General features: G+C 45.4%; 1 protein-coding gene and 1 pseudogene across 1 annotated transcript; one reads left to right on the top strand and one right to left on the bottom strand.

Annotated features, from left to right (window-relative positions):
- Positions 1 to 4,896: 4,896 nt before the first annotated feature.
- Positions 4,897 to 7,515, top strand: fem1b (fem-1 homolog b). The gene is made up of 2 exons (XM_071535213.1): positions 4,897 to 5,268; positions 5,434 to 7,515. The coding sequence occupies exons 1-2, from the start codon at positions 5,021 to 5,023 to the stop codon at positions 7,067 to 7,069; spliced, it is 1,884 nt and encodes a 627-aa protein (XP_071391314.1). The 5' UTR covers positions 4,897 to 5,020; the 3' UTR covers positions 7,070 to 7,515.
- A 6,606-nt stretch (positions 7,516 to 14,121) lies between these two features.
- LOC139657397 (integrin alpha-11-like) overlaps positions 14,122 to 17,142 on the bottom strand; it is a 24,391-nt pseudogene continuing 21,370 nt past the window's right edge.

The raw sequence follows: 17,142 nt of genomic DNA, 5'->3' as shown, positions 1-17,142 counted from the left end.
CATCAGGATGAGACCAGTAACACTTCAGTTTTATCTGTTGTGACATCACAGTGACATCACAGTGACATCACAGTCAGCAGAAACACTGCATCCCTCTGCTGTAACATTAACATCCAGCAGAATATAAAATACAATATATATATACAACGGTAAAAAAAACAAAAAAACAAAAAAACAGTCCATTTTCATACAGGAGAGTTGTGAGTTTGTGTGAAATCCAGGAGTGACATCACAGTGACATCACAGCATCACCAGTCTGAGGCTCAGCTAAGCATCTGGTGAGGGATTTAATGTTCACACAATTTATTTCTACAGAACATAATTATATTTATTATATAATTTAATAACAGACTTCTAATTTAGAGGAATCCATAACAGGAAGAACAGTAAAAACTGTTTATAAGGGGAAGAGAAACAGGAAACACATTAATAAATAAAGATACAGACTGTGGAGACTCTGGCCTACTCCAGATAAAATTAGAAAGCATTCTAATAATAATATTCCATGTCAAAAGAACTTCTACAACTAAATTCATGTCTTTATTTGGTTTGAAAATGTATTGTTTGTCCAAAAAGCATCTCCATTACATGATAGGCTCACATGGTGCCAATCTCTCAGTTAGCAGAGTCCCAGTTGGTCTCAGTTAATTGCGATCCATGCCACTGAGGCGAAGAGTCCGACGCTTTTGACCAAGTGTTGTATGTTCAGAACACTGAGGCTCTAAATGATTTGGATAATCTGTTAGGCCATTTACCAGAGGCAAAACGCCTGGAATTGACTTTTCTAATACAAGTTTGTTTTGTGATGCACTTTCACAAACGCATCTGATAGAACACGATATTGATGTGGGGAATGTAAAACCAATTAAACAGTGTTTTTATCGTGTCTGTCAGAAGTCAAGTACATGCTAGCTGTCATCATCCAGCTGGGCCTCGCTGTGTCTCCTTGTCCCTAAATCTGATCTGAACACTCCTAGGTTCTGCTCTGATTTTTGCAAGTTTAACAACGTCACGAAACCAGATGCATTTCCACTACTGCGGATGGATGATTGCATTGATCAGGTTGGATCTGAGAAATTTGTGAGTACATTCAATCTACTAAAGGGATATTGGCAAGTCCCGTTGTTCAAAAGAGCGCGTGAGATTGCCACGTTCATTACTCCATCCGGCCTCTACTCCTACAAGCTGATGGCTTTTGGCCTACGGAACGCCCCGGAACGCCCCGGGACAGTTGGGACAGTTGGGACAGTTGGGACAGTTGGGACAGTTGGGACAGTTGGGACAGTCATGTTCTGCACATTCAGTCACTGTTTGAATGCTTGGCTGAGGCGCATCTGGCGGTTAACCTCGCTAAATGTGACTTTGCTCAGGCAACGGTGACATACCTGGGTCAGGTTGTCCAGTGCAGGCAAAAGTGCTGGCTGTGGAAGAGCATCCTCCACCCACAACAAAAAAGAACTAATGCGGTTTATATAAAATTGTATATCTTCTGTTGTGGCACCACTCACTGATTTGTTGAAGGATAATGTGTGGTCTCCTGTTTGTCAACAGGCTTTCCAAAGCGTCAAAGCTCCAGTGTTGGCTGCTCCCTGCATTTCTAGAGAGAAATCATCCCATCTCATCCCTGTGCTGTATAGGGATTGAGACAGTTCTTCTCCCTCAAAGAGGTGGTAACTTAGATAACTATTATTTAAACGGGAAGCATGTTGGATACAACGTTTGAAAACTCTTACGCCTTTGGGTCTTCATGTAGATTTCGAGCTTAAGTGTTGCCTGTAAATTCCATTACCTATATCCTGGTTCTTTCCATATCGGTTTAGATGTCTATAGTAAGGGCTTGGTCAGGGCCTCTATTTATAAAATCCTTCAGAACACAGTCTACCTTCAGAACACCATCTGTACCCTCACAATGCTGTCTGTATCTTGTGTGATGCAGGGGAAATGTTACAGTAATTTCCCCTGTTAGGCGTAGCAGCGTTTCCCCTTTGGGTTTCACTGGTTTCCTTTTGGCCGTGTTGTGATGAAGGTGGAAGGAGCAGTTGTCTCAGGAGCACGTCCCTGGTCTCGAGATGGATGTCGGCTTGCTGATCACTTTTCTCGCACCAGTGGGTTTTAGTGCATAAATACGCACCACAATAGTCACATGAAGACTATGGTTGTTTGCAGCTAGTTACTGGTTAGCTAGCTAGTGGGGAAACTCCATTTGGGTAGGCTGCCTGGACCATGTCTGCTGGGTGCACTGTAGGCTGGTCTGTAGCCATGTTTTGGTCCTTTTGGTTTTTCTTTGTAATTAGGCTTCTTGTTGTGGTTGTATTGTGGTTTAGTATGGCTAGTGTTGAGGATTGGGCGATTTTGGCTTGGGTAAGCATGAGCTATGATGGCTTTAGATATTGCTAGCGTTAATGGCTTACAGTTAAGTGCTTTCCTGAAGGCTTGTAAGTTACCTGCTCTTGTTATAACAGCTGGTCTTTGTGTGTGCTAGTGTCATCTTTGTAATTGTTTGGCTAACACTGTGTGTTACCTTGGGTTGCACTATGTGCAGCCTTTTGGTTAGCGTTTTGGGTGCTGCTATGGCACAGTGGCTTTGGTGTTTGTGTTGCCAGTGTCAGGACTACTGTCAGTAGCTGGGTGTCCTACTTTGGAGCAGCCTTGTTAGATGAACTATGCACACTATGCAATTCCAGGTCATGAGACTGGGGTTTGAGCAGGGTACATGGGCTTGGAAGCAGCCTCTTGGTGAACCAGAAAATCTAGCAAGTGAGTTGGAGAACGTTGCTGTGATCTTCCCCCGAACTTAGGTGATGATAGTGTGAGTCTCATCTGTCTTTGTGGTGGGAGTAGCTTGTAGCTAGCTCTTTTGGTTTGATGTAGTTTGTGTTTGTTTACCCCTTAGTTTTAGTTAATAAATCATTGTTTTAACTTTTACTTTGGCGTATGGCTCCCTCATTGTTACTTCCTTGAGCCAGGCTGTAACACTTGAATACGCTGTCCGGACCTTAAAAACACTGCCTTAAAGACTTCTGTACTGGAGTGTTCTGGAGTGTTCTGAAGTTTTTCTGAAGTTTTCCTGGAGTTTTCTGGAGTTTTTTTTTTTTTTTACGTTTTTCTGAAGTTTTTCTGCAGTTTTTCTGGATAATTCTGGAGTTTTCTGAAGCGTTTCTGGAGTTTTTCTGGAGTTTTTCCGGAGTTTTTTGAAGTTTTTCTGGGGGTTTTCTGGAGTTTTCTGGAGTTTTCTGAAGTTTTCTGGAGTTTTCTGGAGTTTTCTGAAGTTTTTCTGGAGTTTTCTGGAGTTTTCTGGAGTTTTCCTTGCTGCTCTTTGCGGCACAGCGACTCGTTCAGTCAGAGTGAAACTGATCCAGCTGCTGCAGCAGATAAAACTTTAATCTGTTGAAACCATCTCCCATTTTTATTACACTGACATAATCTGGGTTCAGCAATCATGAATCAGGATCATGATCCAGATGATAAAAGGTTCACACAAAGACTATGAATGAGTTTTATAACTATAAAACACATTAAAAATGATGGAGGCAAACTAGAGAAGAAAAGAGAGTAAACATTCTGATGACAGCAGAGTGATCAGTAGAGTCTGTATGGTGAGATAAGATCCTGAGGATTATTTATTTCTAGAGGATTTGCAGTTGTTCATGGAGGGTCAATGGAGGAACAGTGTGAACTGTGTGTTAGTGAATAAAGTGTAAATGTGTGTGAAGCAGCTGAGTCAGCTTGTTGTGGTGTGGCTGTAGATCCATTCAGTAACGTTCTCAGTAAAAGTGAATAGTGTGATAAGGTGGATTTGTTTCCAAATGTAGGTTACTGTGACACAGTAAACTGTCTTGTCTTTAGCTCTAGTCTCTACTCCAAAACATGAAGAGTTGGAGCTTGAGAAGAGTCAGCTCAGTTCAACCAGTCAGACAATCAGCAGCCAATCAGCAGCCAGTCAGTCCGGTTCAGTATTTTCCATTGAAAACATCTGAAAACCTGAAAAACCTGAAAAGCTGAAACTGTCTGTCTTCCTGTTTCCACTGTGATCCAACTGACAGATCTCAGAACTGACTCTGTCTCCATGGTAACCTTTTTATTTTTATCCTTCGACAGCTGAACTTCTATCTTCTGTCTTTCTCCAACTCCAACCCTGTAACATGTTTCACTTCATATCCCCAGAATGTAAAAGTAGTATAAATAAAACGTTATACAATTTACAAGTAACCTCCCTAACAGGAAATAATATAATAATTAAATAATCCATTTTAGAATGATACTAAACTATATAATAATATCACAGACACAGTAAGTCCATATTAGTAGCTGAAATGTGTGTGTGTGTGTGTGTGTGTGTGTGTGTGTGTGTGTGTGTGTGTGTGTGTGTTTGTGTGTGTGTGTGTGTGTGTGTGTGTGTGTGTGTGTGTGTGTGTGTGTGTGTGTGTGTGTGTGTCCTCCTCAGTTGACTGAATTGAATGGGACGGTTTCTTAAGGCGGAACAAATGTTTGGCGGTGAAATGATCCAGTCGGAGGCATGTTTAAGTCGAACAGCAACTTCCGGCAAGTCACTGGAAGCAGAGGTGAAAGTGCTTCAGTTTTATTTTGAAACCGGTTCCAGGATCCAGGATCCAGGATCCAGGCAGAAACCCGACAGACGCTTTTAGGGAGAATTAAGGAGACGAGTTTCACAGTGTTGACCCGGACTGGAGCTGCAGTTTGATGTTAGCAGCTAGTGTTAGCAGCTAGTGTTAGCAGCTACTGTTAGCAGCTAGTGTTAGCCGCTGCCGTTAGCCTGCTGCTAGCCGGCTGCTCAGCTGACTGAACCCACGGGCTGGACGGTTCAGAGTGGGAAAGTTCTCCTGCTAAAGTCCAGCAGAGTCCGGACCGTTTCTTCTGTGAGTCGATAAGAGACCGGAGACTTTTCATGTGAGCGCGGGGCGGGTTTGGGGGTTTTAATGGGAGGCGGGTCGCTTTGTAGTTCACACTGCGGGCGTGACTCGGGAGGAAAGCGGAGGTCGTGGCTCCCCGTCGGGCTCAGATGGAGTCTCTGGCCGGCTACGTGTACAAGGCAGCGAGCGAGGGCCGCGTCCTGACGCTGGCCGCGCTGCTGCTGAACCACTCCGAGTCCGAGACCCGGTTCCTGCTGAGCTTCGTGACCCAGCTGGCCGGGCAGCGCTCCACGCCGCTCATCATCGCCGCCCGGAACGGACACGACAAGGTGGTGCGTCTGCTGCTGGACCACTACCGGGTGGACACCGAGCAGACCGGCACGGTCCGGTTCGACGGGTAAGACGCTTCAGGCTTCGTTCATGTGGCAGAGAAAAGTGAATCTGAGTAAAAGTGAAAGTGAGCGAAAGTGAAAGCGAACGCTGAGTGTTTCCTGACTTCCTGTTTCCTGACTTCCTGTTTCCTGACTTCCTGTTTCCTGACTTCCTGTTCTCCGTCCCACAGCTACGTCATCGACGGCGCCACGGCTCTGTGGTGCGCGGCGGGGGCGGGGCACTTCGAGGTGGTTCGCCTGCTGGTGAGTCACCGGGCCAACGTGAACCACACCACCATCACTAACTCCACCCCTCTGCGCGCCGCCTGCTTCGACGGCCGGCTGGACATCGTGCGCTACCTGGTGGAGCATCAGGCCGACATCGGCATCACCAACAAGTACGACAACACCTGCCTGATGATCGCCGCCTACAAAGGTCACACGGACGTGGTCAGCTTCCTGCTGGAGCGGGGGGCCGACCCCGACGCCAAGGCGCACTGCGGGGCCACCGCCCTGCACTTCGCGGCGGAGGCGGGGCACCTGGACATCGTGAAGGAGCTGGTGCGGCGCCAGGCGGCCATGGTGGTCAACGGACACGGCATGACGCCGCTGAAGGTGGCGGCGGAGAGCTGCAAGGCCGACGTGGTCGAGCTGCTGCTGGCGCACGCCGACTGCGACCCGCGCAGCCGCATCGAGGCGCTGGAGCTGCTGGGCGCCTCGTTCGCCAACGACCGGGAGAACTACGACATCCTGAAGACGTACCACTACCTGCGCGCCGCCATGCTGGAGCGCCACCGCCGCCCGGACGCCGTCGTCGCCAAGGAGCTGCCGCCGCCCGTCGAGGCGTACGGCGGCCGCGCCGAGTGCCGGACGCCGCGGGAGCTGGAGGCGATCCGGGCGGACCGGGACGCCCTGCACATGGAGGGGCTGATGGTCCGCGAGCGCATCCTGGGCTCCGACAACATCGACGTGTCGCATCCCATCATCTACCGCGGCGCCGTCTACGCCGACAACATGGAGTTCGATCAGTGCATCAAGCTCTGGCTCCACGCGCTGCGGCTGCGGCAGAAAGGAAACCGCAACACGCACAAAGACCTGCTGCGCTTCGCCCAGGTCTTCTCCCAGATGGTTCACCTGAAGGAGCCGGTGTCGGCGGCGGCGGTGGAGCAGGTCCTGCGCTGCAGCGTTCTGGAGATCCGGCGCAGCGTGGCTCGGGTGGAGGCGGCGCCGGAGGCCGAGCTGCCGCAGGCCACCGACAACTACGAGTCCAACGTCTTCACCTTCCTCTACCTGGCCTGCATCTCCACCAAGACGGTCTGCGGCGAGGAGGAGCGGGCCCGCATCAACAAGCAGATCTACGACCTGATCCGGCTCGACCCGCGCTCCCGCGAAGGATCGTCCCTGCTGCACCTCGCCATCAGCTCCAACACGCCGGTCGACGACTTCCACACCAACGACGTCTGCAGCTTCCCCAACGCTCAGGTCACCAAGCTGCTGCTGGACTGCGGCGCCCGGGTCAACGCCGTCGACCACGAGGGAAACAGCCCGCTGCACGTCATCGTCCAGTACAACCGGCCCATCAGCGACTTCCTCACGCTGCACGCCATCATCATCGGCCTGGTGGAGGCCGGCGCCCACACCGACATGACCAACAAGCAGAAGAAGACGCCGCTGGACAAAAGCACCACGGGCGTGTCGGAGATCCTGCTGAAGACCCAGATGAAGATGAGCCTGAAGTGCCTGGCGGCGCGCGCCGTGCGGCAGAACCGCATCAGCTACAGAAACCAGATCCCCAAGACCCTCGAGGAGTTCGTGGAGTTCCACTGAAACGACGGAGAACTTTAGACTCGAAGAATCGACGGACTCATCGTTCTTTTTAAAGAGTTTCTTATCATTTTCTAACAAACAAACCAAACGGTGCTGAGGAAGACGACGCTTTGAACATATTTGCTTTTTTTATAAAAGAGGGTCCTTTTCTATTTTAAGTATTAATTGCTAAGTACCAGCAGCCACAGTTGGCAGTCTGTCTGTCTGCCTGTCTGCCTGCCTGCCTGTCTGCCTGTCTGCCTGTCTGTCTCTCTGTCTGTCTGCCTGTCTGCCTGTCTGTCTCTCTGTCTGTCTCTCTGTCTGTCTCTCTCTCTCTGTCTGTCTGCCTGTCTGTCTCTCTCTCTCTGCCTGTCTGTCTCTCTGTCTCTCTGTCTGTCTCTCTGTCTGTCTGTCTGCCTGTCTGTCTCTCTGTCTGTCTGTCTGCCTGTCTGTCTCTCTGTCTGTCTGTCTGTCTGTCTCTCTGTCTCTCTGTCTGTCTGTCTGTCTCTCTGTCTGTTGCTTTCTCCAGCTGACTGCTAGCTGCAGCTCTCTCAGTTAGAGCTAACAGACTGGAGAGCAGACAGCAGGTCGAGTCTGCGGTCGGTCAGAAATAGTGACATCATCAGTCAGAAACAGTGACGTCATCAGTCAGAAACAGTGACATCATCAGTCAGAAACAGTGACATCATCAGTCAGAAACAGTGACGTCATCAGTCAGAAACAGTGACATCATCAGTCAGAAACAGTGACATCACTCTGCTGGTTCTTGTTTTGCCTTATCTTCATGCCTGGACCGTCTTGTTCACCATGTTCACTGATGCTGCAGGCGGTTTGAATGTGAGAGTGAAGAGAGAGAGAGAGAGATCAGAATAAGCTAGAAGGAGAGAGAGGATCAGAAAATATATATATAGAGAGAGTGAATGAGTGAGTGAGTGAGTGAGTGAATGGATGAGTGAGTGAATGGATGAGTGAAGCTGCTCTCCAGTCTCTTGTTCTTCCTGCAGAAACAGTTTCCTCTGGATCTCACTGCTGGACAGAGTTTAGGATTTTATTTCATAATAAATACTTCAAAGAGGGTTTATTTTAAAGGGTTTGCTTCATAATTATTTACATTAAAAATCATCTGCAGAGCAAGGTCACATGAAAAACTGATTGGCTGAGCAGACTCAGGCCTCTGCCTGCTCAGCCAATCAGTGCTTTAAGAAATCTCATGATCCACCAGATTTTCAGTTTGAAGTCGATCTTCAGCAGAAGAGTCGGCGGTGAGTTCGACTTCGAGGCCGAAAACTCAAACTCAGAATGTTTTCAGAGTGAAATTTCACTTTAGTGACGTTTCCGTTTTAATTTTTTTTTTTAACAGCGAAGCTCTAAATGTGAAAAAACATCGGCTTCCTTCAGTTTTAAGTTCAGCGAAAATTTTAAGTGCTAATCCTCATTTTTAAATATTTTTTTCTTCAGTCTCCATCTTCCTCCTCAGCCTCACTGTGGTGTTTCTGCACCGCACCTCCCACAGATCACCTGTCAATCAAACAGTGTGGGCGGAGCTTGGAGTTTCTGTTGATGCGGTTTGAGTTTCTCTTCTCTGTCTGGTCGTCATGGCAGCTGTCACTCACGCTAACGACCCAGCTCTTCTTCTTCTGTTGAAATGTAAAACGCAGCAGGAGACAGACAGGAGGAGCTTCATGAAGTGGATCCAGGCTGAATCATGTTGAGTCTGGATCATGTTGAGTCTGGATCATGTTGAGTCTGGATCATGTTGGGTCTGGATCATGTTGAGTCTGGATCATGTTGGGTCTGGATCATGTTGAGTAGAGCAGCAGAAGAACAGAACAGACTTTTATTTATTTGAACTTGTTGCAGATCATCACTTTCAGACTGAGAGAGAATCTGAATCCAGAAGGTTCTGAGTGACTTTGATCTTGGTGGTTTTGATGTTTCATCTTCAGCTGAAGGATTTCAGATGAAACCTTTCAGATCCACTGAACCGTCCAGACCGGTTCTCCTGTGGTTCTCTGAGGTTCTCATTAGAACCGAACACTGCGGCTCATTTCACTAATTCACACCTTCGACCAGAACAAACTCACCAGTGAAATGAGCTGCTGTGATTGGTTGGAATTAAAATGTTGATGAATTGTGATTGGACTCCAGTGTGCTGCGTTCAGGTGCCGTCAGATCTGTAGGAAAAACAGTCGCATGGTAAAGTCAGAAAGGAGGAAATCTTGCTGCCTGAGTTCTGGCACAATGACGACCTTGAACCTTTAACCTTTAACCTTTAACCTTGAACCTTGAACCTTGAACAGCTGATTAAACAGGTTTAGTGTCGGTCAGCAGTCAGAAGCGTCTCCTGTCACAGTTCTGTGAGTAACGTTTATTTAAATGAGGTCCGTTAAATGAACTCGTTAAGCTGCAGTCCATATTTGTTTATTATTTATCTTCTGGATTTGTTTTTCCGACAGAAGCACCTGAACGCAGCGCTGCTTAACACCGGGCTGTGAAGTCCCACCTGTCAGACTGTCCTGCGGCCCCTGAACGCAGCGTGTGTCCTAATCAATGATTGTATCTGTCCAACGTCCATCAGAGCTTTGTGTTTTTCTAACATGATCAGAGGGGGGAGGGGGGAGGGGGAGGGAGGGGGGGGGGTGAAGAGTGCCATTCAGCGTGTCAAACTGACAGACGAGTGATGATTTTATTTTTGACTCATCAGGTTTTTATTTAACGCGGCAGGAGAACCGGCTGAACGGAACCTTAAAGGACTGTTGGAACCTTAAAGAACTTTAGAGATGTCAGCTGATCCTCCTGCAGAATGAATGCTGTCAAATTAAAGCTCCTGTGTCTATTCAGCTCTCCGGATGTTTATTTGTCGAGTGTTTTCAGTCTGATGGTTTTGTTCTGTTTTAGGTCTAATGTTAATATTCAGAGTTTCTAATCATTATTATTATTATTATTATTATTATTATTATTAATATTCAGTGTTTCTCTGATGTTTAAATCTTCTGAAATCTGAGGAACAAACTCGACTTTTCATTCCTGGCAGTGAAAGGTTTTCATCCATTAACTCAGATGAACTCAGATCAGGTTCAGGCTGATCAGGTTCTCCGGTCCTGAGCTTCAGTCTGGAGACAGAAAAAGGTTTTTAGTTTTTTTCACCCGACAGAATCGTCAATATTTATTGATTTACTGTTTAAAAAACCCAATCGCATTCCCCAGAACTGTTCTGTCAGTAAAGAGTTCAAGATACTGAAGATAAGTTCAGATGATGTGAGGCTTCTCAAATACTGATTTCCAGAGGTGTGACTCGAGTCACGTGACTTGGACTCGAGTCACGTGACTTGGACTCGAGTCACAAATTTGAAGACTTTAGACTCGACAAAATCGAAAAGGATTTGCAACTGGACTTGGTGGTCGACCAAAAACAAATTGCAGTATGCAAAACATGCGGATCGAAAATTAGCATTCATGATTTGTGTAAATTTAATATATTATTACTGTTGTTAAAATGGCATTACATTTGATGAAGAGTGCATTATGACTTGTTCAGGACTCGAAACTCAAAGTTTAGGACCGGCCGGTCAGGAAAGGCAGAGGATGTGATGGTCGAGTCTCACAGCAGAACACAGAGAAGGTTCCACCGGCCGGACGGAGGAACGCAGAACCTAAAGATTCTACAGATGAGTTTGGGAACCGGCTTGTTAGAACGTGTTTTTCACATCACACCGGAGCGGATATGATGATATTTTTAAGTTTGATTTTCCTGACAAACGTCTGGAGCCATAAAATACGCTCGTCATAAAATAACGAGCGTCTGAGATCAGTAAGACCGAGACCCGGAGAACGGAGAACCGGGCATCGGGTTCCGTGCAGGATCCTGAGGTTTGAGTTGATTTCCTTTTATTTTCTTCTTGGAATGAATTCCAGTGAAATACTGGAGTCACTTGCTGTTTATTTCTCACACTGAAACACGAGCTTCACAAGTCGTTTCCTCACATTATTTTATGACCGTGTGACTGTGATGTCATATGTGTGATGTCATATGTGCAGTGGTGGAAAGTAACTAAGTACATTTACTCAAGTACTATACTTAAGTACAATTTTGAGGTACTTGTACTTTACTTGAGTATTTCCATTTGATGCTACTTTATACTTCCACTCCACTACATTTCAGAGGGAAATATTGTACTTTCTACTCCACTACATTTATTTGACAGCTTTAGTTACTTTTCAGATGGAGATTTGACTCAATGGAAAATATAACAAGCTTTTAAAATACAACACATTGTTAAAGATGAAACCAGTGGTTTCCAACCTGTTTGGCTTTTGACGTCTTACAGAAAGCAGTGTGTAGTCGGGTCACATTTCAGATGTCTATGAGTTGTTAACAGCTCCACCAAATAGTGATTTTTCCCTCTAAACCTCACATGGTTTCATTTCAATAAATGTTCAAATGATCCAATATTTCAGCAAAAATCAAAGATTAGAGAAAAAGTCCAAAAACTGAAAACAGATTTGTGTATCAGAACTTTGTTTTTTCTTCTTTCCTCTCCCATTAATCATCTCACGACCCCTCAGATTTATCCGGTGACCCTTTGGAGGGGCCCGACCCCTAGGTCGGGAACCACTGGACTAAACTAGCTAACTGTATATAAAGTAGTTCAAACTAGCTCCACCTCCAGCAGCTACAACAGTAACATGCTGCTTACACACTGATGCTTCAGTATTAATAATCTAATGATGTCATATATAATAAAATATCAGTCAGAGGGACCAAACCACTACTTTTACTTTAATACTTTAACTACATTTTGCTGCTAATACTTATGTACTTTTACTTAAGTAGGATTTTTCATGCAGGACTTTTACTTGTAATGGAGTATTTTTACATTGCTGTATTTGTACTTTTACTGAAGTAAAGGATCAGAGTACTTCTTCCACTTCCTGTGTGTGATGTCATGTGTGTGATGTCGTGTGTGATGTCGCGTTTGTGATGTCATGTGTGTGATGTCGTGTGTGATGTCATGTGTGTGATGTCATGTGTGTGATGTCGTGTGTGATGTCATGTGTGTGATGTCGTGTGTGATGTCATGTGTGTGATGTCGTGTGTGATGTCATGTGTGTGATGTCATGTGTGTGATGTCGTGTGTGATGTCATGTGTGTGATGTCGTGTGTGATGTCGTGTGTGATGTCATGTGTGTGATGTCGTGTGTGATGTCGTGTGTGATGTCATGTGTGTGATGTCATGTGTGTGATGTCGTGTGTGATGTGTGTGATGTCATGTGTGTGATGTCATGTGTGTGATGTCACCAGACGGACTGCAGAGGGCTGAAGACACTGAACATTTAAACAGAGCAGACAGGTGAAACTGAAACAGAGCAGACAGGTGAAACTGAAACAGAGCAGACAGGTGAACACTGCAGAGGAGAAATAGATTCATGAAGCAGAGACAGAAACCTGAAACACGATATGATTTAATACATTTTCAACCTTCATTCCAATATCAGTACTGACAGGAATATTGATCACATCAAACTCCTGTCAGTGTTTCTGTCAGTGAGTCGGGCTTCAGAACATAATGCCTCTGGACTCACAACATTCCTACAGTTGGATATTTACAGAGAAACTTCAAGTTTGTCTTTATACCACAAAAGTGCTTCAGCTATGAAATATGAATGAATATACAATATGTTAATAAGATGCATTTACATTTTCCATGACTACAAAAACAACAAAGATATTCTTCTGCTCCAGGCTCGTTCCTCTGGTAAATAAATCTCTTTCTTATTTACAGAATCCACAGTATTGATTACAGTCCAAACAGGATCTGAACTGGTTTCCCAAAACCTCCAAAACCTCCGTGACACCGAGGAGAGATGAAGTCAGTCTGAAGTCTGTCAGTTCACACCCTGCAGGTTCTGATCGGTGTATTTTCCTCTGTGGTTCGATTGGTTTGGTCTGAACTGGCAGCGTCAGATCCATCATCCATCAATCAGCCTCCAGATCAGAGCTGATCGATTAGTTTTGGTTTTAAGGCATCGAACGGTTCCTCAGGCGCCAAAAACATTCAAATTGTTCGATTCCTAAAAAAAAAAAAAATTTTCTTGAGAAAAATAAAGCAGGAAAATATTTTGTTTTGTCCAAATGGTTCAGCAGAGCGGCCTGAAGGATGCTGGGAAACTGAACGCATCACTTCCTGTGTTCAGCTGACTGGAACAGAAGCTTAAAGATTCACAGCTGATCTGGAAGGAGACGAGCTGTTGATCCGGTCTGAACTGATCTGATCTGGTCTGAACTGATCTGGTCTGATCTGATCTGGTCTGGTCTGAACTGATCTGATCTGATCTGATCTGATCTGAACTGAACTGAACTGATCTGATCTGATCTGATCTGATCTGGTCTGAACTGATCTGATCTGGTCTGAACTGATCTGATCTGATCTGAACTGAACTGATCTGATCTGATCTGATCTGATCTGATCTGGTCTGAACTGATCTGATCTGGTCTGAACTGATCTGATCTGGTCTGAACTGATCTGGTCTGAACTGATCTGATCTGATCTGGTCTGAACTGATCTGATCCGGTCTGAACTGATCTGATCTGATCCGGTCTGAACTGATCTGATCCGGTCTGAACTGATCTGATCTGGAAACACAGAAATGAGCCTCCAGATGCCGATCGTCTCTACTGGTTGACTGATCTGCTAATTCATTGATTGGCTGTAAATTGATTGGCTAGTAGACTGGGGGCGTGGCTAGTAGACTGGGGGCGTGGCTGATTTGTTGACTGGAGAGTGGCTGATGGGTTGAGGGGGCGTGGCCAGCTAACCGGTTGACAGATTGGCTGGCTAATTGAAGGGGTGTGGTCAGTTCAGTGGGGGCGTGGCTAGTAGACTGGGGGTGTGGTTGGTTAGTTGCCTAGGGCTTCAGCTGGGGGCGGGGCTTCAGTTGGGGGCGGGGCTTCGGCTGGGGGCAGGGCTTCAGTTGCGGGCGGGGCTTCAGTTGGGGGCGGGGCTTCGGTTGGGGGCGGGGCTTCAGGGTCCCTGAGTGACAGCTGTAGTCTCAGTATCCCACACTGGCCGCCATTATAGCTCCTCTGCTGTCTTCCCATTGGCTACCGGCTGCTCCTCCTCTTCCTGTCTCCTCTGTCTGTTGAAGAAGCCGAGCTGAAAGGACAACAGACAGAACAACAGACTGTCAGTAGGCAGATTATAACTCTTCTTCTGGGTTTAAATGAGATAATGACTCTTCCTCTGACTGAATGACTGACAGCTCAACATCAAACTACTGATGGATCTGGAGATGAACGATGATGAAATTAACTGACTCTTCACCTCCAGGCAGCTTCAGCGGGGTGTGTGTGTGTGTGTGTGTGTGTGTGTGTGTGTGTGTGTGTGTGTGTGTGTGTGTGTGTGTGTGTGTGTGTGTGTGTACCTTCCACAGGCCCAGCACCAGTACTCCCAGCAGCAGCAGTCCCCCCACTGAGCTTCCCAGTATGATCCAGACTGGGACGCTGTGCTCCTCCTCCCTCCTCAGCTCCAACACGATCTGCAGGTTTACAGTTCGCACACAGTTCACTAAATTCAATCTCTGTTCATATAACATGTAACATGTAACATGTAACATGTAACATGTAACATGTAACATGTAACATGTAACATGTAACATATAACATATAACATGTAACATGTAACATGTAACATATAACATGTAACATATAACATATAACATGTAACATGTAACATGTAACATGTTTATTCTGTTGTTTCTGACAGTTCTCATGATGACTCTCATCTCTCTCCTTTATATTTTCACTCCACATTCATCTGTGTGAGGTGAATTAATTTCTTCTTATTGTTCATATCAGTTTGTCTCATGATGATCACTGACTGCAGTTCTTAGTTTAGTGGTTAGGGTTAGGGTTGTCTCACTGAAGACATAATGTTCACACAGACTTTACTACGTTCTTTATTATTTCTTTACTTCCCAAAGGTTTTGAGTTCTCGGAGATAAATGAAGATGTCGTCCTGTGATCCACCAACAGTGTTGGGCAAGTTACTGAAAGTTAGTAATTAGTTACAGTTACTAGTTACTTCTCTCAAAAAGTAATTGAATTACTTTACCAATTACCTCATAATAAAATCTCTCTCTCTAATAAAAACCACAAAATAAAAGTAATTAGTTACCAGGGAAAGTAACTTTTGCATTACTTTTAAATGTCTGCTTCAATTCTCTTATTAATGCACACAGCTGTATTATTTTAGTGTTGCTGTGGCACAGCTGGGACAAGACAACTGTCACATTACTGTCATTATCACTATGATGAAAAGTAAGTAGTGGAACAATAAAACACAATAGATATGTTTTGATAGGCGTATTTATTGAAGCCTCCACAGGCTTCAGATCAGCATTAGTTCACTCTTCTGGCAGAGTAAAATTAAATAACTGTTTCTCAGACATCGTGTTGTTTTGCTCGGTGCTTCAGAAGATTAGAACTGCTAGTCTTTGATGTGGATCAAGTTTTCACACCTGCACATAGACTACAGCTCACCACTATATTTCTGTCCTTTATCTCGAGGAGGAAAAATAATGTTTGTATTTCCAGGACAGTAAGCTGGTCCTGAACTGCCGGACCGGAGTCTGTTGACTCACTCGGTCTGAGGATCAGAAACCGGATAATCCTCTGAAGTTGTCCGTTATTTTCACGTAAAGTAACGAGTAACGAGCCCATTTAAATTTCAGTAATTGTAAATGCGTTATTTAATTTGAAAAAGTAATTAGTTACATTACTAGTTACCGCCAAAAGTAATGGAATTACAGTTACTTTGTAACACGTTATTCCAACACTGTCCACATGTGATCCACATGTTCTGAAAAGGTCAGAAGGAAATCTGATGAACATTATGAACCATATTGATCCATATTGAAGCTGTTTCTGACTGTAATGAGCTTTTCTGTCAGCAGATGGCAGCAACAGTCTGACTCTGGTGCTCCAGGTCAGACCCTGAGACCTGGTAGGACAGATCCTCCAGGTCAGACCATGAGACCTGGTAGGACAGATCCTCCAGGTCAGACCTGGTAGGACAGATCCTCCTACAGCAGTACAGATACTACCTCAGTCAGTCAGGTAGTTAGTTATTATTTATTAGTGTTATTATTAGTTTTATTATCAGTTTTATTCAGTTAGTTACTTCATTCTTTCATTTGTTAGTGAAGTTACTTAGTTTGCCATTTAGCAAGAGTGAAGTAACTAATTACATTTACTCACATTACTGTAACTGAGGAGCTTTTCTGTGTATTTTTTTTTAAGTCAGTAATTTGACTTCAGTCCATTTTAAATCCATCAGCAACAGACACTGGATTGGTCAGTTAGTCAGTTAGTTCATTAATTGGTCAGTCAGTAAGTTATTCAATTAGTTTATTCATTCATTCATGTGTTCATTTGTTAGTTAGCTAGTCAGTTAGTGTGTGTGTCAGTTGTTAGTCAGTCAGTCAGTTGACTGGCTGGTCAGTTATTCAGCCTCACCTGTCTGACCGGACGCTCCTCCTGCAGGAACATCAGACTGGAAGGATCCAGCTGGATGGAGGCGGAGCTCAGGAGCTCCAGAGACCTGAAGCTCACCTGACAACAGACAAGGACTTAATATACACTCTGTCTGTTGTCTGTCTGTCTGTCTGTCTGTCTGTCTGTCTGTCTGTTGTCTGTCTGTCTGTCTGTCTGTCTGTCTGTCTGTTGTCTGTCTGTCTGTCTGTCTGTTGTCAGTCTGTCTGTCTGTCTGTCTGTCTGTCTGTCTGTCTGTCTGTCTGTCTGTCTGTCTGTCTGTTGTCTGTCTGTCTGTCTGTTGTCTGTCTGTCTGTCTGTCTGTCTGTCTGTCTGTCTGTCTGTCTGTTGTCTGTCTGTCTGTCTGTCTGTCTGTCTGTCTGTTGTCTGTTGTCTGTCTGTCTGTCTGTCTGTCTGTCTGTCTGTCTGTCTGTCTGTTGTCTGTCTGTCTGTCTGTCTGTCTGTCTGTCTGTTGTCTGTCTGTCTGTCTGTCTGTCTGTCTGTCTGTCTGTCTGTCTCTCTGTCTGTCAGTCTGTTGTCTGTCTGTCTGTCTGTTGTCTGTCTG

Source organism: Centroberyx affinis, unplaced genomic scaffold, assembly GCF_046629955.1.
Source record: "Centroberyx affinis isolate AG114_WGS23_722 - 3 ecotype Tasmania unplaced genomic scaffold, CSIRO-AGI_Caff_v1 ptg002677l_1, whole genome shotgun sequence".
Taxonomy (NCBI): domain Eukaryota; kingdom Metazoa; phylum Chordata; class Actinopteri; order Beryciformes; family Berycidae; genus Centroberyx; species Centroberyx affinis.
The sequence above is the reverse complement of the archived record's forward strand: the minus strand, read 5'-3'. Positions and strand labels throughout refer to the sequence as shown.